Raw genomic sequence first — 24,099 nt, forward strand, 5'->3', positions numbered from 1 at the left:
TACCTCCTGAAAGCTGTGATTAAAGGTGTGAGTGCCTGTATCCTTGCTTTTTCAGTCTAGATTTCTTTCTGTTGTCCAGCCTTGCCTGGAACTATGTAGCCGAGATGATGCTTATAGCAATTCTCCTGCCTTATTCACTCCAATTGCTGGAATAGAGCTGTCAACCACCATAGTTGGCTCTGGATTTGTTTTTCCTTCTTTGCTGTTGGTTGAGGTACTGAGGCAAGCAGTCTCCACCTGACTGAGGCCCAGCCCCTCAGGATTCTGTTTTTAAATAAGATTTGACGGAAGGCTTTCTAAGTAATTGACATTACTCATGGATGAGTGATCCAAGGCCTCCCAGGCCACGTAGTTAAGTCCCCGATAGTTCAACGATCAAACTGCTGTCAAATTTAAGGAAATACCTCTTTTCTTAAAATGTATGTTTAAAATTAAGATGCTAAATAGTAATAGTGATGCATACATATAGCAGCACTCGAAAAAATGAGGCAGGAGGACTGCTGCAAATCCAGCCTGGCCTGGGCTACAGTGTGAGACTCTGTAAAAACAAAGCAGCAACAACAAAAACCTGGCAAGGTGGCACAGGCCTTTAATCCCAGTCCTCAGAGGGGCAAGAGGCAGGCAGATCTCTGTGAGACCAGTCTAGTCTACAAATCCAGTCCAGGACAGCCAGGGCTACACTGAGAAACCCTATCTTGAAAAAGAAAGAAAGAAAGAAAGAAAGAAAGAAAGAAAGAAAGAAAGAAAGAAAGAAAGAAAGAAAGAAAGGGAAAAATTAGAAAAAAGAAAGACTTCCACTCTAACCCAAAACATTTGGCAAATAGCAAGGTTCCAGCCCCAGGCCCATCTAAAAATCTCTCTTCTCTATGGTCCCTGTGGTTCCTGCAGGGGCCTTATGTGTCACTGCAGAGCCATACAAAATCTTATTTGTAGAAATGCAATCAGAGATAGTATACTTTCATTTTGCCTTAGCCTAGCAGCTATAAAAGACTTGTTGTTTTTGTTTGTTTACATGATTATAGCTGGGTTCTCAGGAAAAGATTTTACTTACCGGGGCTTCTTTTCAGCAATGTCTGTAGTGAGCTCCCCCTAGCCCTCCCTCTACACGGTCGGTGACGGGCTCAGCCCGGGCTTAACTACCGTTTGCATGACTATTGTGCTGCAGTGGCTTTGCAGCCCAGGCACATTCTTCAGGTGGGCCGCATCTTCAGAACTAATCTGTTCTGTCTAATGTTGTGGCTAAAAGTCGCTGCTGAGTGCTGGTGAGACGGCTCAGCAAGTAATGGTGGCTGCAGCCAAGACTGATGACCTAAGTGCAGGTCTACCAGTGGTAGAAGAGAACCAAACCCTGCAGGTCGTCCCCTGATCTCCACACACGCACCACGCACAGGCACTCCGCTCTCTTCCTTTCACTCCCTAAGTAAGTGAACATAAAAAAAAATTTTTTAACATAGGAAAAAAAAAAGATTGTGTTGTTGTTTAATCGGAGTAATTTGTTGAATTAGGGGCCACAACAACCCAGAAGAGCCTCTGGCTTCCCCAGCCTCCTGAGCCTTTTGTCACAGAATGTTTGTCACATTCTGCTTAGACACGGTACACACACTGTATTCTACAAATTCTCGTGGCAACCCAAAGCCTAGCCAGAAAGATGAAGGGAGAATAGCCAGGGGGGATGGTACGCCTGTCACGCCAGCACCTCAGGAGGTGACGGATAGAGACAGTCCAAGGCCAGCCTGACTACATGGGGAACTCTAAACCAGATGGGAAGAACAAGAATTAAGTCACAGATATAGCCACAAAACATTTTAGTTTCCTTCAGCACCATTTTGGAGTGATGGAAAGTTATTTAAGGAGATGCTGTATTAAGAAAACAAATTTAAAGATGCCCTCCACGGACTCCGCGAACAGAGTGTCCCGGATTTTGTCCACCAGGACCTCAGATAGTCAGGCTGCTTCTCCGTACCATTTGCTGAGAGAATCTGTTTAGTGAGTGCAGCGAAGACACGCGTTTGTATACACAGACTCCTGAGCCAAATCGCCTCTTTTTCCACTCAGGGAATCTCAATTTATGTGTGTATGTGTTTAACAAATCTCTTGGCCAGAATCCAATTCACAGACAACTAACCGAGGTGCACGGAGGACTAGCCCTTGGAGGGAAGTGCCCTTGTCCTGAGGCCTCACCCGTTCTATCATTTAAAATGTCTGTTCCTGGAAAGAACATGGTGGTACACAATCCCAGAACTGAGGAGGCAGCTGCAGATGGGTTTCTGTGAGTGTGTGACCAGCATGGTCTACATTGTGAGTTTTAGGACAGCCAGGGCTATCTAGAGACCCTGTCTCATTAAAAATAAACAAATAAACAAATCTGTCCTTCCCCAGTACACGCACTGTCACTCAATATACATCTACCTTGTTTGCTGGTGTTTTGTATTTTTCTATTCCTAGAAGATCAAAATTTACACCAAGCATAGCAAATAAATTTAGTAGGAAGAGATACATCATGGCAGGAAGTACAGCAAAGTCTTACTCAAGAAAACCAGGAGCATGGGCACGCCAAGCAGAGCATCCTTAAGGAAGACCAGCAGCCCATTATGAGCCCACTGCGACTGCTGACCCTCCAGCTATCCAGGGCTACCATGGAATCTCAATGAAAAGGGACAGAGGAAAAGGAAATGCAAAGGACGCTGCCCAGGGAGAAAAGCAGCTTTAGCCAACTGCCCCACGAGATGGTAGTTTCTCCTCACGAGTGGCCAGCTGCTGTGGGGTCACTGCATCCATCTTTATGAAAAGAACACTCTCTCTAGGCGTGCTTAAGAAGAATGCTTCAGCCAGGCAGAGGTGGCGCATGCCTGTAAGCCCAGCACTCAGGAGGCAGAAGCCGCAGATTGCTTGAGTTAACTACAAAGCAAGTCCAGGACAGCCAGGACTACAAGAGAAACCCTGACTCGAAGGACAGATCGCTTTGAGTTTAAGGCCAGCCTGGTCTACAAATGGAGACCAGCACAGCCAAAGCTACACAGAGAAACCCTGTCTTGAAACAACAAAACAGCTTAAAGATTTCAGCAAATTTTGCCCTTTTCTCAATTCTATGAAGAGCTCTATCTTATGAGTGTGGGATCTCTACTTACCCAGTCCCCTCATTTGGAAACAGGCCTTAAAGTTACTCTGAAGCCCAGTAGATCTTCAATGGGTGATCCTCCTGCCTCAGCCTCTTGGGTAGCTGGAGTGTGGGATGACAAGCATTGTTTTCTGTGCATGTAATATCTAAGTGTGGTCTTTTAATAACTAAAGAGTATTAAATACTGGACCAAAAGTCAACAAGTGTTGAGGTCAGGCAGGACTGCATAGTGAGTTCTAAAGAAGGGGGAAGAAGGAAAGAGAGAGGGGTGTGTGTGTGCACATGAGTGTGCATGTGTACTGTGTGAAAACAAGGCATAATGGTAGTACGCCTGTAAACCTAGCACAGGACACAGGAAGAAGGTCAGGAGTTTGATGCCAGCCTTGGTTGCATAATGAATTCAAGGCCAACGGGAGACAGTGTTTCAACAAGAGGAATGAAATCAAACACAAACAAATGAAAACACCCAAACATGATGCTGTGTTCTTGGTGCGCTGTGCTTACCATCTAAGCCACACGGATTCAGGGTACTCGCTGTCCACTTCTGAACGTGACAGGAGAGGTCCTTAAGCTAGCCGGTTCACACAGGCTAACAATGAGTTCAGCTATTAAAGACACAGGTTTATATTACCTGACCTCCAGGAAAACTGGGTGATTCTGTTGTTGTTTGAGACAGGGTCTTACTGTGTAGCCTTGGCTGGCTTGGAACACGCTGTGTACACCACTCTAGGCTCAACTCATGGAGACCAAAAGTGTGCCCCGCCCCGCCCCGCCCCCTTCCAGTTGGATTAATTTAAGACTTGGTACAGGAAACTGGGCACGTGTCAAGGGGTCTTATATTAATGATATATTTAACTTAAAAGTCTCTTAAGTCAGAGTCAACTAACAAAAAGAAAACACTGTATAAACATAAGAAAATCCCAGCACTCGAGAGGCACAAGCAGGTGGATTTCTGTGAGTTCAAGGGCACCCTGGTCTACATAGAGAGTTCCAGGACAGCCAAGGCTACTACATTACATAGAGAGCACCGGCACGCATAGAGAGGAAATGTTCAGTGGAGGTATTTTTACACCAAGTAAAAGTCAGGTGTAGTGGGGGTTGGGGGGTGGGTGAGAAGGTCTCCCGGGCTTGCCAGCCAGCCAGAACACAAATCAGTGAGTTCTGGGTTCAGTGAAAAGACCCAGTCTCAAAATACAAGGTGAAGAATGACCTAGAAAAACAACTGAGGTAGGTAGACACAGGATGGGTACTTCCAAATATACATTGCAAGTAGATAACTTTTGTCTTTTTTTGAGACAAGGTCTTGCTACCCAGCCCAAGGCTGTCCTGGAATTTATTATGTAGCCTAGGCTCAACTCTCCTGCCTCAGTCTCCTGAGTGCTGGGATTATAGGCAGGTACTAGTAAGTACCAGGCCTGACTCTCCTCACAGCACACCCCAGGCTTTGTTGTTTTAAGACACTGGATCAAGAGGCAGCCTGGCCTGGCCTGTAGTTTACTATGTGGCCCATGCTGGCTTCATGTTTGTAGCTATCTTTTCAGAGCTGGGATAAAAGCCGTGTGCCACCACTGCCTGGCCCCAATTTGTTTTTTAATTTTTATTTATTTATTTATATTAATTTATTCTTGTTACATCTCAATGGTTATCCCATCCCTTGTATCCTCCCATTCTTCCCTCCCTTCCATTTTCCCCTTATTCCCCTCCCCTATGACTGTTCCTGAGGGGGATTACCTCCCCCTGTATATGCTCATAGGGTATCAAGTCTCTTCTCGGTAACCTGCTGTCCTTCCTCTGAGTGCCACCAGGTCTCCCCCTCCAGGGGACATGGTCAAATGTGAGGCACCAGAGTACGTGATAAAGTCATATCCCACTCTCCACTCTACTGTGGAGAATGTTCTGACCGTTGGGTAGATCTGGGTAGGGGTATGGCCCCAATTTTTTAATAAGCACAACAGAAACATAAAAATGTCTGTAGCTACTGAGCTTTGGGTTTCTGTAGAACAATGCCACTAAAATCCTAATCTAATAATGCTGAGTACTTGTCTCCAGCATGTTAGTTTATATTGTTAGTCGAAATTGTTAGTCTAAAAGGACTAGAATTAGGACAGGCCTGGTAGTGCACACCTTTAATCCCAGAACTCAGGAGGCAGAGGAAGTTGGATCTCTGTGAGTTGGGGCCAGCCTGGTCTACAGAGTGAGTTCCAGGACAGGCAGGGCTACACAGAGAAACCCTGTCTCAAGAAACAACAACAAAAAGACAATTAGGAGCACTGGGAAGCAGATAAGGCAAAGAGCTCACCATTTATTCTCCCTTCCACCACACCCTGCAACTCTTTGACATTTGGAAACAGAGGAAGGAAAAGGAATTGGGACATAACCTTTCAAGTTATTTGCTTCCTCATTAAACGATATTAAGGCCTTGTTTTAAGGATAGGTGTAAAAACTGGAGCCACAAATGGAAGGTCTGATTTTGCTTTCCATCTCCCTCTAGAAAGGACAAGGTAGGTGGGGGTGGGGAGGAGGGCTATCATCCCATTTACTCAGGATGTGCAGATTATGGGAGAGTTGCAAATTCAAGGCAGCCTGGGCAACTTGGTGAAACCTCTCCTTTGAGATAAAGGATGAGCTGGGGATACAACTCAGTAGTAGAGGGCTTGCTTAGTAGGCGTGCAAGGCTCTGGGCTGGAGCGCACACACACACATACTCCCACCCCACCCCCACTGACTAGAGAGGGTAAAGTCAGGACCTGAGTGTATCATCCCTTCTCTCACCCAGAGTTGACTCTTCAGCTCCTCATACTGTGAGTTTCAAGTTATAAACTAGCGAGGCAGAGGCAGGTGGATTGCTGTGAGTTTCAGGCCAGCCTAGTCTACAAAGGGAGTCCAGGACAGCCAAGGCTACACAGAGAAACTCTGTCTCAAAAAAAAAAACAAACAAAAACAAACAAACAAAAAACCAAATCAAGTTATAAACTACTTTCTAGTCGCTCACAGCCAGCCTCCCCACCCCCCCACCCCCCAGACAGGGTTTCTCTGTGTAGCCTTGGCTGTCCTAGACTCGCTCTGTAGACCAGGATGGCCTCGAACTTACAGTGATCCGCTTGCCTCTGCCTCCCAAATGCTGAGATTAAAGGTGTGGGCCACCACACCCAGCTACAGCCAGCACTCATAGGATAAATCCTATCAGAGGTCAATAATAGAAATAACATTTTTGTACTAGCTTGCTGTTTGCAGTGTGCGCTCTATGTGATGTACATTTATTTTTCACTGTGTAGGTCATAGGAAAAGCATTTGAGAGCTTCCACACAATCAGTAATAAACTACTCTTTCCCTCCTTCAATCAGAAATTAAATTCCCTAAGCTATGATCACCACTATACCACCAATGTCACATCTTAAATTCCTAAGCAGTAGGTCTGGAGGTACAGACCTGAAACCTAGGCATTTAAGAAGCAGAGGCAGGAGGATCACGAGTTTGAGGCCAGCATGGACTTTATAGAAAACTCTAGGCCAGCCTGAACTATATTACAAACAACAACAACAAAAAACCCATGAAATTCAAAACAAACAAAAAATGAAATATTAAATTCTCTCTCGCTCTTGTTTTTGGTTGGTTGGTTCTTCGAGACAGAGATTCTCTGTGTAGCCTTGGCTGTCCTGGACTCATTTTGTGGGCCGGGCTGCCCTCGAACTCACAGAGTTCCCATCCTCTGCCTCCCTGAGTGTTGGGATTAAAGGCATGCGCCACCTCGCCCCACTGGTAATATTAAGTTCTCTGGCCAATTATTTCTAGAAAGAGTAACAGAGCAGATCTGTTCTTCAATTGTGGCTTAACCCAAGCATAAATCTCTGACATCCATCTTGAGTTGCCCAGACTCATGGCGTGTTGACAGTGTACCTGATTAAACACTGGTCTACCTCTTCGTTTTCGGTCCACCCGACAGGCTACAACAGCTAACCTCTACCACAAACCTCACATCCTGTGCTTCCCTTCTTCTGGCCACCTCCTCTTCTCCACTTAAAGCTCCCTCTGTGTTCTCTGGTACTCAGTTCCCCCAACCACAACCACGGGGCATTCCTTCAACCTCTTCTCCTCACAGTCTGTAAAAGGAGGCTGCTCTCCACACAGACTGACCTTGAGCATCTTCATGAGCCAGCGGATGTGCAGGTACCGCTGGCAAGGGCATGAGCAAGAATGACAGATACAGAGCTTCCAAGTGGCACTGGGCTTGCCTTCCTGTGGGGATAGGAGGGTACGATGGGGGCCTGAGAGGAGCCCTCAGGGAGTGGCTGTGCGGGCCAGGAAGTGTGGCTGTTATTCCCAGTAAGAGCGGCAGCTGCCAGAGCAGGCTGCAGCTGAACAGGGCAGTGATGCTGCGGATTCCGAAGGGAGTGGGCTGCAGTGTCAGATAAAAACGAGAAGAGTTGTGATGATCAAGCAGTATTAAAGTGAGAAAATGGTGGTTTGCTCCTGGGCAGTGGCCCAACCAACTGCAAACATATTTTCTGATAGGCTAAAGATGGGGGAGAGCTAGGAAAGACCAGGGCTTCAGGGTCAGTGGGACCAGGGCCCTCGTATCCCATATACTGCCTTTCTGGCTTTGACACTTGTTTTCTGAAGCTCTTTTTTTGCTGGCCTGATTTCTTCTTGCAGGTGTCCATAATTCTAAACTAAGGTAAATTCTGACTATACAGATCTCAGTCAGTGTCTTCAGTTCTTCTCTCAACACCTATTTCATGGTCATTTAAAAATTGTATTCACTAGCCGGGTGTGGTGGTGCAGGCCCTTAATCCCAGCACTCCAGGAGGCAGAGATCTCCGTGAGTTCAAGGCCAGCCTGGTCTACAAAACGAGTCCAGGACAGCTAAGGCTGTCTCAGAAAATGGGGAAAAAAGTATTTATTTATTTATTTATAGTTTTGTTTTTTGTTTAAAATAGGGTCTCACTATGTCGCCCTGGCTGGCCTGGAGCTCAGTATGTAGGCCAGGCTATCCCTGAACTCATAGAGAACCACTGACCTCTGCCTCTAGAGGGCTAGGATTAAAGGCGGATGACCCATGCCCACTTTATTGCATTCTTTGTCACAGACCTTACTTAAACCTGAGAGGAAGAAATGTCTGACTTTTTTCAAATTTTTTTTTTTTACAATTTCATTACATGCATTGAATATACATGCACTCTGTTGGCATGTATATATAAAGATGTGTGTATATATAAAGATAATGTAATTTCATCAGATTCTCGCCCACCCAGCTGATTTTTTACTGCTGCTGGCAGCTAACAGTACCTGGCTCCCAATCAGTAGTTATGTCATATTTTAAAAATCGAAGACACTGAGAGCAGTTATTTTTGTGTGGAAAAATTAAATCACAATGTCAGATCTTTCACTGCCTTTACCTAGCTTGTGCATAAAGAAGCTATTGGCCTACAAAGAGGTGGTATAAAACGTGACCTTCCTTTTAATCTCCCTTATGACTGTTAGTTTAATTCTACGACACTGTTGGCTGATGTTGGGGTACACTCAGCAACACAGAGCATCCCAAGCATGTACTATCAGGTGGTTTATGCCTGTAACTCCAGCACTGGGGAGGCAGGAGCTAGAGGCTGGGGCCAGCCTGGGCTAGATAACCAGACCCTACCTTAAAACAAGCAAACGGGTGTGGCTTACTGCAGGCGCTCGCTCACCCACTCAGTGTCAGTTTTCTGCGGAAGAAGGAATACTGAAACTCACGTCTATTTTTCTGGTCCTGGGAACTGAATTTAGGGCCTTGTACATGTTGGGCAAGCAGTAGATCACTGAGCTACACTCCGGCCCCTTTTTCATTTTTTAATTTTAAAACAGGGTCTCATTAAATTTCCTCAGCTAGCTCTGAACTTGCAATCTTCCTGCCTCACCCTCCCCTGTGGATGGAACTACAGACCTGAGCCATCAGGTAGGGCCTAACTACCCTTTAAAAAACGTGTGTCCTTTAATCTGTTGGGAAACACTAGTTAATGCCAATATGTTAAAAAAAAAAAAAGTGAGGTCTCTACAATAGAGCAAATGTGGTGCATAAAGTTATGTTATTAATCCTAATTATCCTATACAAATTTGCTAAAAAGTATTAATGCCTTAAGATTAAAAAAAAAAGTATAGAAGCATAGGAAATTAACCAGGAGCTCAGCTCGCACACTCACCGGGCTCTTATTAACAGCGGTGGGGGTGGGGTGGGGGGTTGGGGGCTGTGATCAGGATGTAAAGTGAATAAGTAAACTAAAAAAAAAAAAAAAAAAAAAAAAGACAACACTTTTCAAATCCTTTTTCTTCTTTCTCTCTGCTGTGTGAGAGAGGTGGGAGGGAAGGGGAGGAGAGGAGAGCCACTCATGTAGCCCAGGCCTCAAGGCTGAGCATGGCCTTGAACTTCTGATCCTCTTTTTCCCACCTGAGTGCTGTAGCTGTGAGTATGCAGGGAGCACGCGCACTAGAGTTCTGCTAAATAAGTTACATTACACCTCTGGGCTCTTCCTTTGACTTTTTTCTTCTGTTCTTGTTGTTTTGTTTTTGTTCACTCTCTGCGCTGCTGATGGAATCCAGGGCTCTGCACACACTGGGCGGGTAGGTATTCTACCTAAGCTAAGCTCCGGCCCTGCTATACTGTGTAATCTTTCTTTCATTCTGAAGAATGAAACCATGACCATAAAACCATTAAGACAGACAGAGAGAGAGAGAGAGAGAGAGAGAGAGAGAGAGAGAGAGAGAGAGAGAGAGAGAGTCAGTCTCATTATGCAGCCCCAGCTGTCTTGAACTTGCTATGTAGACCAGGCTAGCCTCAAACTCACAGAGCTCTACCTGTCTACTCTGTCTTCAGAGTGCCAGGTTATCATGATTAGTTGGTGTTCCTCAGGAAGCTGTATTTCCTTCCATCTACTTACTAACACACATTAAATAAGAACAAATCATTGTCAAGAATAAGCACCAAGTGTTTCTATAGACTGTTACGTTTGGGGAAAACAAAGTGAGGAAGCTGCTAAAGTTTCTTACATTCGTCTTTCTGATAGAAACTACAAAAGTAATTTCAACATTACAGACAAACATACTGCAGCCCAGTCTAGTCTAACACTCATAGTCCAAAATGGCCTTGAACTTTGGGCAAAACTCCTGCTTCAACCTCTGGAATGCTGGGGCTATAGGTGTGAGTTAGCATTGCTCACCTGTCATTTGATACTATAAACATTTCTCCTGAAACAGTGTTTTCTAGCTTGCATACTCCAACCCTTAGCACTGCAAAGTATACGCATTGGAAGTTGCAAATGACTGAATACCACAGCATCAGTACAAAAGAATCATCATCCCTGGGCCCTATAAAGGGAGTTAAATGCAAACAGAAGCTTTACTCCCGTGTCCTCAGCCAGGCCTGCTTTAGTGTGGTGCGGCCAGGCAGCATGCCCTGGACTCTAGAAGCCACAGGAACAAAGAACCAAGTCCACGCAAGGTTGCCCTCTGACCTTCACCCACACACTGTGGTACATATGTACATGTGCACATAGAAAAACCATCATCACAACCAACATTTTAAAACAAATAAACAACAGATGTAGCAGTTTCCTCAGAATCACGCAACTTAAAAAGTTAGAGAGCCAGGAGCAGAGCTGACACATGGACTCTGAGGCTTGTGTTCTTTTTATACTGAAAGTTGGTGCTGGAACAGATCCTGAGTATTGTGGGAGACAGTGATGTTTTAAAGCCAAACATGTTTGCAGTCTAGCGCCATCATTTCTGGTGGTTCTCTGCTCAGTTTCCTATGCCACTGTGCCCATATATAAAATGAGACTCCTGTCGTCATCCTGCCTTTACCTTTGTCTGCAGAATTAAATTGAGGTAACACCAGCAGAGTGAATGCTCAAGCAGCCTCATTGCTCAGGGCACAGTCTGCTAACTTATGCTCCTTAGGTTTACAGCTCCAAAGTCAGACCCTCTGATGGATGGGCTAGAGTTTGTGTTGGACATAGAACTATTTCTAACATGGCAGCTCTTATACTTCTCCTTCAGCCAGTAGAAGAAGCTCCTGCTGGCGCAAAGCTGTGATTGCAACTCCTTTGTCACTGCTGCATGCCTCCAACAATGCCTACAAACTAAAGACTTCTCCGCAGGCTGGGTGTTGTGGCACACACCTGAAATTCCATCACTCAGTGTGGATCTCTGTGAGTTTGAGGCCAGTCCGGTCTACAACATGAGTCAAGGCTGCACAGAGAACCCCTGTCTCAAACAAACAAACAAACAAACAACAAAAAAGACTTTTCTGCAAGGGGGATTACTTTTTTTTAAAGGAAAAGCTTTGGAATAAGGGACATTAAGCAACTGTACTTTGTCTAATTTTTAAAAGACTAACTCGAAATATGAAACAAATATAAATAAGGTTTGAGGCTGGAGAGGTGGTTTAGTGGTTAAGAACACTTGCTGCTCTTTCAAGGACCCAAGTTCAATTCCCAGCACGCACTGGGGTGACTTACAACTACCTGTACTTCAGTTTCAGGGGCTGTGACAGCTGCAGTCTCCACAGGCACTCAAACTCAAATGCACATACTTCATACACACAGATGCATAATTTAAAAAGTAACACAAATAAATCTTTAAATGAAGTTTAGTTCCAAATAGATTTTCAAATATTTATGTAAGCCGGTGGGACACTGGGTGTGGTGGTGTACACCTTGAGGCAGAGGCAGGAGGATCTCTCTGAGAGGCCAACCTGGTCTAGGAAAGCCCGAGCTACATAGTGAGACCAAACAAACAAGCAAACCTACTTTCTCCCAATTAGCCAATGTAGCTTTTCAATTAACTAAGACAGTGAGAAATGAAAGGGTAATTTAAAAGTGATGCTATATTTAAGTATTATTAATATTTAACATTTATTTATGAGTGCAATATACGGAAAGACTTCACATGATTTAATGTTTTTTATAGAATGAATCATAGGAATAGCAATTCTGAAGTAGGGAGCCAATTTTCTGATTTCTTCCTCTGTTCAAAGAATACACTTAAGATCTGGGCTCTCACTGTGCAGTTCATACTGGCTTCAAATTCAAAATCCTCGGGCCTCACTGAGCCCAATTTAAGGGCGCGCACTCGCAAATACACTCTCTCTCCCCTCTCTCTTCTCTCTCTCTCTCTCTCTCTCTGTGTCTCTCCCTCTCCGTCTCTCTCCCTCTCTTTCTCTCTCTGTGTGTGTGTCTCTCCCTCTCCGTCTCTCTCTCTCTCTCTCTCTGTGTCTCTCCCTCTCCGTCTCTCTCCCTCTCTCTCTCTCTCTGTATGTGTGTCTCTCCCTCTCCGTGTCTCTCTCTCTCTCTCTCTCTCTCGCCCTTCTTTAAACCATCTAACTTCATCCTGGAATAGACACTTTGGTTCACCAAATGAAACCATTCTTCTCTTGAAAAGCCTGTTCTTTGATTTACATTTTACTATAAACCCAGAGTGCTGAGCACTTGAAAGCCGATAGGAAGATGTGGTTTCTCTTAACACGAGAGAAACCAGATACTGTTTATAACTTACGTGAACAAAGAATTAAACAAGCAATCAGTTCTATGGCACTCAGGTTCTGAGGCACACTCATCAGAAATGAGCTTTTTCAAAACTCAAGTCCAGTCTCCTGCAGTGGCTGCTGTCCTACAGGTAGGCCCAACTTCTCCTTCTTATCCCAACCTCGATAGCTCTATACACATTCATCTCATCTGTTGTGCAGCAATGTCCCCATCATCTGCTCTCGCTAGTGTTCCATCTGAAAACCCATTCTTAAAAGAAAATTTTAAAAAAGGTATATTCAGTCCTCAGTAATTCGTATTCCAAATACCTTATTATAGAACTTGAGTACAGGAAGTGAGAAAAATGATCATGTAAGTTACTATTTACATGTGGGTAGATAAACCATCACCAAAGGCAATTCTATATATATTTTAATTTCTGTTCTCACATTCAGTCCAAATCCCAAGACGCATTTCAGTGCTAAACAGTCTTAACAAACAGTACTTTCAGGCTGCACAAAGCAATTGGCTGAGATGGGTGACTGACACCACAATCTAAATTGATCCTTTCTTACTAAATTATAAAATATATGCCTATTTTTTATGTGGAAGTCTGAACACTTATTTGTATAATTGGATGTCATGCGAAGTCTTGAAATTATTTCATTATATAATTAATAATCTGTGTAAAATTTTACTTGGATCTGGGAGCGGTGGTGCATGCCTGTAATCCTAGCACTTGGGAGGTAGAGGTAGGCAGATCACTTGTGAGTTCAAGGCCAGCCTGGTCTACAAAGTGAGTCCAGAACAGCCAAGGCTAACACAGAGAAACCCTGTCTTGAAACCCCCCCCAAAAATTTGTAACTTCCGTTACATTTGTAAATAAGTTGACAGATTTTAAAAATAAAAAAGTAGTTTCATTATTATTATTATTATTATTTTGATACACAGGGTCTATGTGGCGTAGGCTAGCCTTGAACTCATGATCTTCCTGCCTCAGCCTCTCATGGTACTATGAGTGTGCATCACCATTCCACACACGGGTAATTTAGAGGTTTAATGGGATCAATGAGAAAACAAAATGAAAAAAAAATTGTATGTACTAAACAAGCTAGGCTGCTTGAGGAGTCTCAAGTAAACCACTGTCCATTTTGCTATTATTACCAGTCTTCCAAATGAATTTAATTCAAGACTTGGAGTTTTTAAATTTACTTTATATTTTAATGTACATTGGCATTTGGCCTATATGAATGTCTGTGTGAGGGAGTCAGATCCCCCTGGAACTGAGACAGACAGTTGTGCGCTGCCATGTGGTTGCTGGGAATCGAACCTGGGTCCTCTGGAAGAGCAGGCAATGCTCTTAACCACTGAGCCATCTCTCTAGTGCAAGACTTGGCGTTTTAAAAGGAATTAAACAAGTCCATTAATATTCATCTCCCTGGGATCCTTTTTAACTGGGCACAAAGAGACAAACCTGTCTCAACATTTCTAAAATGTTGTGTACGCCATATCCAAAGTTCACACATTAATACTTCAGAAAAGTACTGACCTAAGTTAAGTGTGACCATAATCTATTTTTACATTTAAAAAAGATGACACCATTGAAAACACTGCACTATATAATGAAGTTGCATCACCCTTCAAAGACCAAAGATTATCTGGGAAGATGATAAAAAACACGTAACCAACTACACCAAGCATGGCTGAGAAAGACTTAGTGGGATTCATTTAAGATAATTCAACACTTAGAATTCACACAGCTGCTCCCCAAATCTAAAAATTAAAATTTCTTACAAACAACAGAATCTTTATCAACTCAATTTTAAGCGCAAAACAAAAGACTATACTTTTGCTGTTTTTAGACAAGGTAACCACTACAGCCTAGGTTGTCCTCAAACTCACAGCAATCCTGTTTCATCCTTCTAAGTCCTGGAATTACAAGCATAAGCTACCATGCCCTGCGGGAAGACTTATAATAAAAGTGAAAAACAATGTTAAGACCAATTAAGGCTGTCATGCATTTAAGTTTTTTCAAGTCATCTTTTTAAAAAATATTTTTTATTAACTTATTCATATTACATCTCAATGGTTATCCGATCCCTTGTATCCTCCCATTCCCCCCACTCCCCTCCTCTATGACTGTGACTGAGGGGTTCTTCCTCATAGGGTACCAAGTCTCTTCTTGGTAGCCTGCTATCATCTTTCTAACCCATATCAGCCATTTGGTTGTTCTGGGTCACTGAGTCAGATACTAAAATCCTGCTCAATTAATAAAGCAATCACTGTCATAGGTTGGCTGTTCATGGGGAACCATAACACCTATGTGCAGTTCTCACTATCTGAAAAAGGAACTCTCAAACGCTTGCTCATGGCTTTCTTGCAGGAAAGAAGCAAATTTTCACATGACCAAACCAAAAAATGGTTATGTTGCTGATCTTAATTTTGCAATCTACTCTAAAATTTAAGCCTGAAAAGTAACACTTTGAGACTTTAAACAATGCATTTATGCCAAACTCATTTTTCCCTCTTTGAGAGAGGGTCTCACTAATATAGACCATGCTGTCCTGGAACTATGTACAACAGATTAACCTCAAACTCAGAGATCTACCTGCCTCTACCTCCTTTGCCTGGCTTTTTAGATCCCATTTTATTTTGTTTTTTATTTATGATGTATACAGTGTACATGCTAGAAGTGGGCACCAGATCTCATTATAGATGGTTGCTGGGAATTGAACTCAAGACCTTTGGAAGAACAGCCAGTGCTCTTAACCTCTGAGCCATCTCTCCAGTCTCTTTAGATCCCATTTTAAACAGTGGTTTTCCAATGGATAATTCTGGTATGACAGTTTTTTGAAGTAGAACATATCTGGGGACATAGGTCACTCGTAGAGCATTTACCTATTTCAGAGCAAGATGCTAACTCAATCTCCAGTACCACAAAGTAAACAATGAAATACACAAATGAACTAGTTACAACTTAAAACTTGAAAATATTTCAAGAGCCGGGCGGTGGCGCACGCCTTTAATCCCAGCACTTGGGAGGCAGGGGCAGGTGGATTGCTGTGAGTTCCAGGCCAGCCTGGTCTACAAAGTGAGTCCAGGACAGTCAAGGCTACACAGAGAGACCCTGTCTCGAAAAGCCAAAAAGAAAAAAGAAAAAAAAAGTTTAAAAAAAAAAAAAAAAGAAAATACTTTTAAGACAAAACTAAAACTAATTAAGGCACTCCAAGTTTTTAAAATTATTTAAAACCATTGTTGTAACATATTATGCCTTTATACAGTATACTTGTAAGTTGCTTTTTTGGTGGGTAGGAAATGTGGGTTAAAAGACTTTAATTGTAATTTCTAAATTCTAAGCATATTTATTTGGTCATATATAATAATATTTTTGACTTGCCTGGCAAAAATAAGTCACTTAAAATTCTTACCAACCAGTGGAAGTTGTGTCATGAGTTACTGAAGAACAGATTTAATATATAAACACAAAGGTTAGTCGTCTTTTTCTAGCCCGGGTATGTAAACAGAAGTTCACCACAGCTGTCTGTGAAGAGTTATTTATTAATTGTTCCACAATAGTACTGAAGTTCATAACAAACCAAAGACCACAATGCGTCTCAACTGAAAGAATGACAAAGTAAGGACGCGCTTCCAAAGATTCCCTTCACCCTTCTGAATAAATTCCCCTGAAGTTGTGGCCAACAATTCTATTGCCCTTGTCCCTTCAAAACATGTTTTCTTCTGCATTTTAAGAGAGATCACTTACTAATCAAACACTACCCATTCCTCCATTTATTCTATACAAACACAGAGAAAACACCAATCTTCCCCTTGGACAAGGAGTATAAATCTTCAACTTTCCTCTTAGCTACTACTTATTCATACTTCCCAAGAATGACCCATTTCAAAATATAGCATGCCTTTCAAGTCTTATCTCGCACAGTACATTTCAGCCCAGCTAGTCACACGGGAGCTATGTCGAGTACAGTCTTACTCCTGTTACACAAAAGGTATGGGCTGGTTGTGCTTGCTTGCATTATCTGCTAGTACATATCCAGAAACTACTTTTGTACAACTAAAGAACTTTCATAATTGGGTAATTATTATATTGCTAACTCTTTTTTAAAAAATAGAAAACACTCTCAAGCCAGAGCATTTGCAAGGTGGTTATGAGAAAGTGTGCAAAGAACTCCAACTTCTACACAATGTATTATTTGGCTAGCATCACAGAGCTCCACGGCTTTATATACCTAAATGTTTCCCGCAGATGGTGATGAATAAGCTGCAGATGAAGAAATCTGTACTGGATACATTTCAGGCATTTTTTAATTTGTACAATAAAACTTCAGTATATAGGCATTTTCTAGGGAAGATTCTTAATAGATGCCCGTAAGTACGATATATGCTTGTTGACTGACTTGTAAATTATGTGCAATTGCACATTTAGAGAGGTACTGGCCCTACCAACTGTGGGCTCTACCAGTCTATGCCCAGAGGAACTGTTAGTATTTTGCTGCATAAATTATATATTTAAAAACTTAGAACTTACACAAACCAGTTACTTAAATATTATTTAAGCAAAATAAAAAAACCAAGAAGAAATTTAAAAGTGTGTATCCTAATAAAGGTAATAATAACTTCATTAAAACTAAGTAGGCTCAAATTCTTTAGGTTTTTTTTTTTTAATCAAGGACGAGACAAGAGAATTCCAAGGTGCTATCTTTAATGCTGTTCATTCTAAAATAAATTAAAGATATATAGAAAAAAAAACATAATTTCCCTCAAAACCCATCAGAAACTCTAGCATCTCAGAAGGTCCACAGATAACCAACTGCCCAGATCCTTCTCCCCAAAATAAGGAGAGCTACATGACGCCGCTGCAACCACCTCCAGCAGCTGGGACCCACCCTATCGCAGCACTGGCAGTCCCACAGTGTTGTGAGAACCAAATCCTATCATTATGTATCAAGAGAAAACATGAAGACCAGTAAACTCAGAAAATGATAGCCTTTAGTTATATTTTACTCTAAAAATAGTTCTTAGTTGAAAAATTTCCCTTCTCTCTTAAAGGAAGTTCTTCTGTTAACAAGAACCTATGAATTTATAGGCTAAGGGCTATACATGTCTTCATGAGGTTAGCTGCTCAAACTGTCACCCAGCTAGGCTTTAAGGTCACTAAATGAATGAGAATTATAAAATGCTGATTATTAGGAATGAAAACAATATTAAGATAGACAAGAACTTTTGTCTAATTAGTGCAATACATGAAATCTGAGGTAGACATTTGTATGTTTGCAATACTTAAAAAATTTAAACACATTATTCTGTTCTAATGAAATTACCTCACAAACTACTGATCAATAATTGCTAAAAATCAGTAGCTCTCCTGAATTTATGTAGTGCAACAAAGACCCACAGCATGGCTCACTACTTCACAGCTAATGCCTCTTTTCTTTACGAGACAGAGTCTCACATAGCTCGGGCTAGTCTCAAACCTCCTCATCTGTAGCCAGAGATGACCCTTAACTTGTGATCCGGCTGCCCCACCCCTGCTCAGTGCTTATTACAGGAGTGCAGACGAGCTGGTGTACTAGGTGCTAGAGATGGAACCAACCCAGAGGCCTGGTGCATGCTGGGCAAACACTGCATCAGCTGAGCTATCTATATTTACAACCCATACTCTAATGTCTTAAAAACGATCAAATTCATATACATTCCATAAAAGGAAAGCAAAGGGGTAGGCAAGTGGGATTTTGAAAGTTCTTATCTGTTTGAGCTAACCTGGGGAAAACAAGCTGTTCGGGGCATCAAGTAACTGGAGTCATGGTGGACTGAATGAAACTTCCCTTTAGCTCTTGACTCCGAGAAACCACCAACTGTGGCAGTAACCATGGCAAAACAGACTATCCTACCCTCTAAGTGAACAGGCCCATGCTTATGCATCCTTACACATATACACACAAGGGCATTCTGTCCTTTAATATCTTTACTAATCCACCAAAAGTTGTACCATTAACCTCAAAGAGATGGTTAACTTTTTCTCTTAGACAAGGTCCCACTGAGCCTCAGCTGGCCCGAAACTCACTCTGTAGACCAGTCTAATCAAAGAGATTCACCTGTCTCTGCCTCCCCAGTGCATGTGCCATCGTGGTCAGCCTCTTTTCGTCTTTTACAGTTAGTGTTTACTTCAAACACCTTTACTGAAGCTTCTATATTATAATCTCACCTTTCCTTCTAATACCTAGGACCTCAATTTCTTAACATTTAACTGCAATTTAGCTTCCTTTGTTCTTACTAAAAATGCTCAACACCATTTTAATCCATCATTCTGTAATTTTATTATAACCCTTTGAGGCAAAAGGATCTAACACCTTAAGCCAAAATATTTCAGTATGATCTTAAATAAAGCCTCAATAAATAATCTCCCTAATATTTAGGATGGTTAGCCTAGTTTTAACATAATGTAATTTACATTATATTTCTAGTCTTTATATTATTGTTCACCTTAAACAAGTCAATGCATTTTCATATAAACCTAGGAAGACAAAAATACATTAAAAATACAATAAATTACAAACTATAGCATTAATGTATTTTATGAAAATGTAATCCACAGAAAACTGAAAAATATGACTAAGTGATATCTCCTTTCTTCAAATTTTGTGATTAACAGGACTTTTATTGGTAGTAAACTAGAGCAAACAATCAGAATAATACATATGTAGTATTCAGTACACACAATAAAAGTTAAAGAAATTCAAAACCTGTATAAAACAAAAGAGGAGAGAGAGAGAAATCATACAGCGTAAGAGATACAGGGATAAAGGTCCTCTCCATCTTTGATCACACTTGTCTCTGTACCAAATAGAACTTACTGCACTTAATAAGACATATAGATATTTTAGTACTGAGTGTATTAAAAGAATTAAACACAGTTTCTAAAAATCTTTCAATGACAAGTTGGTACCCTTTAGCTAACTAAAGCTAAAGGGAGGAAGGTGGGAAAAGGGAATTAACTAGTATTTTGTAACCATTTTTAATAATTTCTTATTTTCCAAACACTGCTTTTATAACAGAAGTGTTTTACACTTGCACAATATTAATTACTTTATTATACATGGAAGCCTGTGGTAGGCTGATTACACAATGAGACTGCAAACAACCAGTGGTACTTTTCTGACGTCAGAAGAGTTCATAAGACTGAAACATCACCAAAAGTACATAAAAAAAAAAACTCATCAGCATAAACATCAAAGTACATTAAAAAATATAATCAGGAAAAAAATACAATTGCTAAAAAGTGGTTTAGAGCAGAGCCACTGCCTATCAGTAGCTTCAAATGGCAATTAGCATTCATAGCAAGTTTTGATGACTTTACAAGATCCCTGTACAATACTGACTAAAACACCCCTTCAAAATGTACATTAAAGGCTGCAATTTCACAAAGAGCTCTGATGTCATTACTAAACACACACTCTTATCTGCTATACAAGCTATGCCACCAGGTGGGATCACAATCCTTTGACATCTATGGCTTGTACATGGAAATCTGTATTAGCTTTGTTTAAAAAAAAAAGTGAAGGTCAGGGATGTTTATCCTATTGTTTAGTATCTGAATGCCGTTAAGACATAAAATGCATAATCAGTTATCTACTGGATGATAAGTCACTCTACTATGGAAACCATCAGACAGGGAGAAGGAACAAGAAGGCCCAGGACTTTAAGAGGAAGTAGGAACAAGTACCAAAACCAGAAGTGAAGGTGGTACGTGATAGCATAAGTCACAGAATGTTTTTAGGCCATGAATAATGCATACCCCAAATTTCAATGGATTATGTGAATTGAACTTACTTTCTAATACTGAAACCAACCAACCACTTGGGCTTTAACACTGTACTAGGTAGACATTCACAGAATCACTTAATGGAATTACAGCCTTGTTACAGTTGGGTAAAGAGGGTGCTTTGTTCCCCCCCTCTTTCTTTTATTAAAGCTATCATTCCAGGCTTTGATCAAAGATCCAAGATATTTGTTCTACCAAGCTGGAATGAATGTGGGTTTGGAAGTTTGGAGTACATTTAAAAGCTGCAACAAAATATAGGTAGCCAACAATCTCAGAATTTTGGATCAGCCCAGACGGAGATAGCACTTGAAATGTTTTCGATCCCTTACTTAAATGACGAAATGTATATTCTATCAGCCCAGAAAGAGCAATCTGAAATGTTTAAGATCCCTTAACTTAAACAATGAAATGTGTATCATACTATTTGTAAATTGGATATTCCATTACGGTGATAACGTACAGAATTCCCATGCGTTATTACACTTTCCTGAGAGTAAAGCAATTAGAATAACCTTAATCCTAGCAACAAAGTTTCTTTTTTTTTTTCTTTTCTCTTTTCTCTTTTTTTTTCCTGTAGTTTTGTTGTGTTTTTTTGTTTTTTTGTTGTTTTTGTGTTTTTTTTGCATTTAAAACTTTTGGGCTACTCCCTGACAATCTATACATGTAAATTTGATTGCTAAACATTGTCACTTTGAATGTCAAACTATTTTTAATCTATTGATTTTGATTAAAAATAATACAAACAGAGCTAAAATCACACTAACAAAATAAACTAAATATGAAAAGTTGCATTGAAAGGGCATTACATTATTCTTAATAGGATCGTGTAGAAACATTCCAATGGCAGTGTTCTCAAAATAAAACAAATTACATTACAAGACTCCCAGCCTGGTCACTCTTGAGACCTTACCTGTAACTCTGGCTGGTGGGGGTCTTTACTCTTGTACTACATGGCTCACTTACATCAGACATCATATTTGTATACCCTGAGAAATCTGACACTGAAGTCCTTACTCTATGGTCCACTTCTCCATTAGAGTTAGTGATAAAGGTCATTGGCACCCTGCTGCCCGACTTAAACTGAGAACCGAATGCTTGTGCAAAGTTCTCAATCTGGTACGTTGTTCTAGGCTCTATGTCTTTCTGAGGATCAATCTGGCTAGCTAACTCCTGAGATGGAATCTGAAAGCTTGTTGAGGACTCTAAATTTTTCTGTTGTTCCTTCTGGCTAGTCAGTTTCTGAGATGAGGACTGGAAGGCTGATGATGTCTCTAAGTTCTTCTGAGAATCTATCAGATCATCCAGCTCCTGGGAAGGTGTCAACTGCTGATGTGTAGCATCCAAAGCAGATAAATAAAGACCTGGCTGAGATCCAAACAACATCCCAAAAGGAGGCTTTGGCAATGAAGATGGCAACACTGAGGTAACAGATTGGCCAAAACCACACTCCAAAGGAGATGTAGTGTATACCTGTTTTTCTGGAAACAAAGTGTGGTTGTGGAGAGGTGAAGACAAACTGACAAACTGGAAACCGTGTCCAAGAGTAAAACCTGCATTAGTGGATTTTTCAAAAGCCTGTTGGAGGTATTTGGAGTATTCTTGCAACATGCTTGTTTTATCATTTGAAGGTGTCTGGGTGCCTGGGCTCAAATTTTCTTCTTGAACCAATTCTGAGTGCTCTCCTGAGGTGTGTAAATCCACTCGTGGCTCTGTTAGGTTGAAAGGATCCTCCTTCTGCGCTTCTGATTTGCTGGAGTACTGATCCAAAATACTCTGTAAAACCTCATCAGGAATTCCAGACTTGTCATGACAAGACTTAATATCAGCATTTAGAGCTGAGGAGTCAATAAGTGACAATGGCGCCTCATTGTCCAAAACACTGACACCTGCAGACTGAATGACTGACGGCTGGGAGACCATGTGTCCTACATTTATAGAAAAGGCACTGTTGCTGCTGGCAGTTGGTAAGTATCTTCTCTTCTTTGAAAACTGCATGGCATCATCATAATTACTGCTAATCTGACCTTGTTTGCCACTCGTACTTTGGAGAAGACTAATGGTCTCCACACTATTATTCGATACAATGCCAAGTGAGCCACTTGGTTTACCAGACAAGGATTTCTGCCCAACTACGTCTGGTAACGGTGACACAAAGTTAAGGTAGCTTTTATCTGTATTCTTTCTGCTTCCTTTCTTAAAGATCAATTTTGGCACCCTTTTCTGCAGTTCATCTATCCCAGTGCCAATTATGCCCCCACTGGTAGACACAGTAGGCATTTCTACTGAGTAACTCTGCATGTTTATATTGTTTGTCATTTGTGATTCATTTGTTTTGCCAGTCTTGTGTTCCTTATTCTCAAGCGCTATGCTTTTTGACTTCGATTTTCTCCTTGAAGAACTTGTATTTCCCTGAGACAACACAGCCAGATTACCCATATTGTTATGGTTCGATGACCCAGGTTCTGCACTAGCGGCTCCTTTTGCTATGGCTTCACCACACGTGCGCCTGTGCTTCAACAATCTGTCAGTCCTTGAAAAATACTGTTGGCAAGTGTCACACTTATATGGCTTTTCTCCACTATGTGTCCTCTTGTGTCTCTCCATATGGTACTTCTGAATAAACTTCATGCTGCACTGATCACATCCGAAGGGCTTCTCCCTACTGTGAATTTTCTCGTGTCTCTGCAGTAGGTATTTCTGAATGAAACCCATACTGCACTGGCTGCACTGGAAAGGTCTTTCTCCTGTGTGAATGAGGACATGTCTCCGCAGGTGATAGGAGCTCCGGAAAGCAGCACTACAGTGATCACAGATATGAGGTTTCTGACTTGGGGACAGGACGGCACCTTCTCCATCTCCAACCAAAGGTTTGGAAGATGCACTTGGCTTCCTCTTGGCTTTGATTCCCTGAGATTCTGGCTTTGGCCTCTTTGCCTTTTTGACGTTAGTGTCCTGCTTTGGCTCCTCGTTGCCATGGTCATCAGTCCGGCTACCACTGCTCAATAATACATCGCGATGGTGCTGGGCTGGTTGCTGCTGGACGTGCTGGTGGAGAATACTGAGGTCTTGGATGACGCCGTGGCTCCCCCCTTCCCCTCCTCCTAGGCCTGGTGATCTCTCTTCAGCCCCTGCGAACAGCCCCCCATAGTGGTGGTGGTGATGGTGGTGGTGGGACTGCTGCTCCTCGGGATCCGCAGGTTTCTCCTGCTTGATGCTCACCAAGGACTGCAAGAATCCCCAGGAGGTCCTCTGCGAAGGGAAGGCCGCGGCTGACGCCGCCGGCTCCTTCTTGAAAGTCATGTCCGGGGCTGGCGGAGGGGGGGGCTCAGCGGCCGGGGCTGCGGAGGTAGAGGAGGATAACACGCACTGCGGGGGAGGGGCGGCCGTCCCCGCCGGCCGGGTGAAGCTGGTGACCGGGGGGAGCCGGTGGTTGAACATAACCATACTCTGGGGAAAGGTGGGCTCCATCTCTGCTCTCCTGCCGCCGCCGCTGCCGGAGCTGCCGCCGGAGCCGCTACCACCGCTACTGCCGGGACCGCCGCCGCCGCTGAGGAACCCGCTGCCGATTTTCATACCCCGGAGGAGGCCTGGCTGCGGAAAGGAGGGAGAGGAGGGAAGAGGGGGAACGGCGGTAGGGCCGGGCCCCG

The 24,099-nt window shown here is 42.3% G+C and overlaps 2 protein-coding genes across 6 annotated transcripts in view; both read right to left on the reverse strand.

The window, feature by feature from the left end:
* Positions 1-24,099, reverse strand: part of LOC311595866 (protein FAM50A-like) — a 49,860-nt gene that overhangs the window by 25,489 nt on the left and 272 nt on the right. For 2 of the 4 annotated variants that reach the window (XM_084778913.1, XM_084778909.1), the window contains exon 1: positions 1,052-1,557. The exons of the other annotated variants lie outside the window; for them this stretch is intronic. The gene's annotated coding sequence lies outside the window, so the exon portion shown is untranslated. Of the gene's footprint in view, positions 1-1,051; positions 1,558-24,099 lie in introns of those variants that run through there. 4 annotated transcript variants of the gene reach the window in all.
* Positions 19,268-24,099, reverse strand: part of ZNF281 (zinc finger protein 281) — a 65,927-nt gene continuing 61,095 nt past the window's right edge. The window contains exon 4 of one of the 2 annotated variants that reach the window (XM_084778738.1): positions 19,268-24,039. In XM_084778738.1, coding sequence (XP_084634864.1) covers positions 21,359-24,039 — 2,681 coding nt within the window. In that variant the 3' untranslated portion in view covers positions 19,268-21,358. Of the gene's footprint in view, positions 24,044-24,099 lie in introns of both variants that reach the window. The other variant, XM_084778739.1, reaches the window with a different exon arrangement.

The sequence above is a fragment of the Acomys minous genome (assembly GCF_964271855.1).
Source record: "Acomys minous genome assembly, chromosome: 1".
Taxonomy (NCBI): Eukaryota; Metazoa; Chordata; class Mammalia; order Rodentia; family Muridae; genus Acomys; species Acomys minous.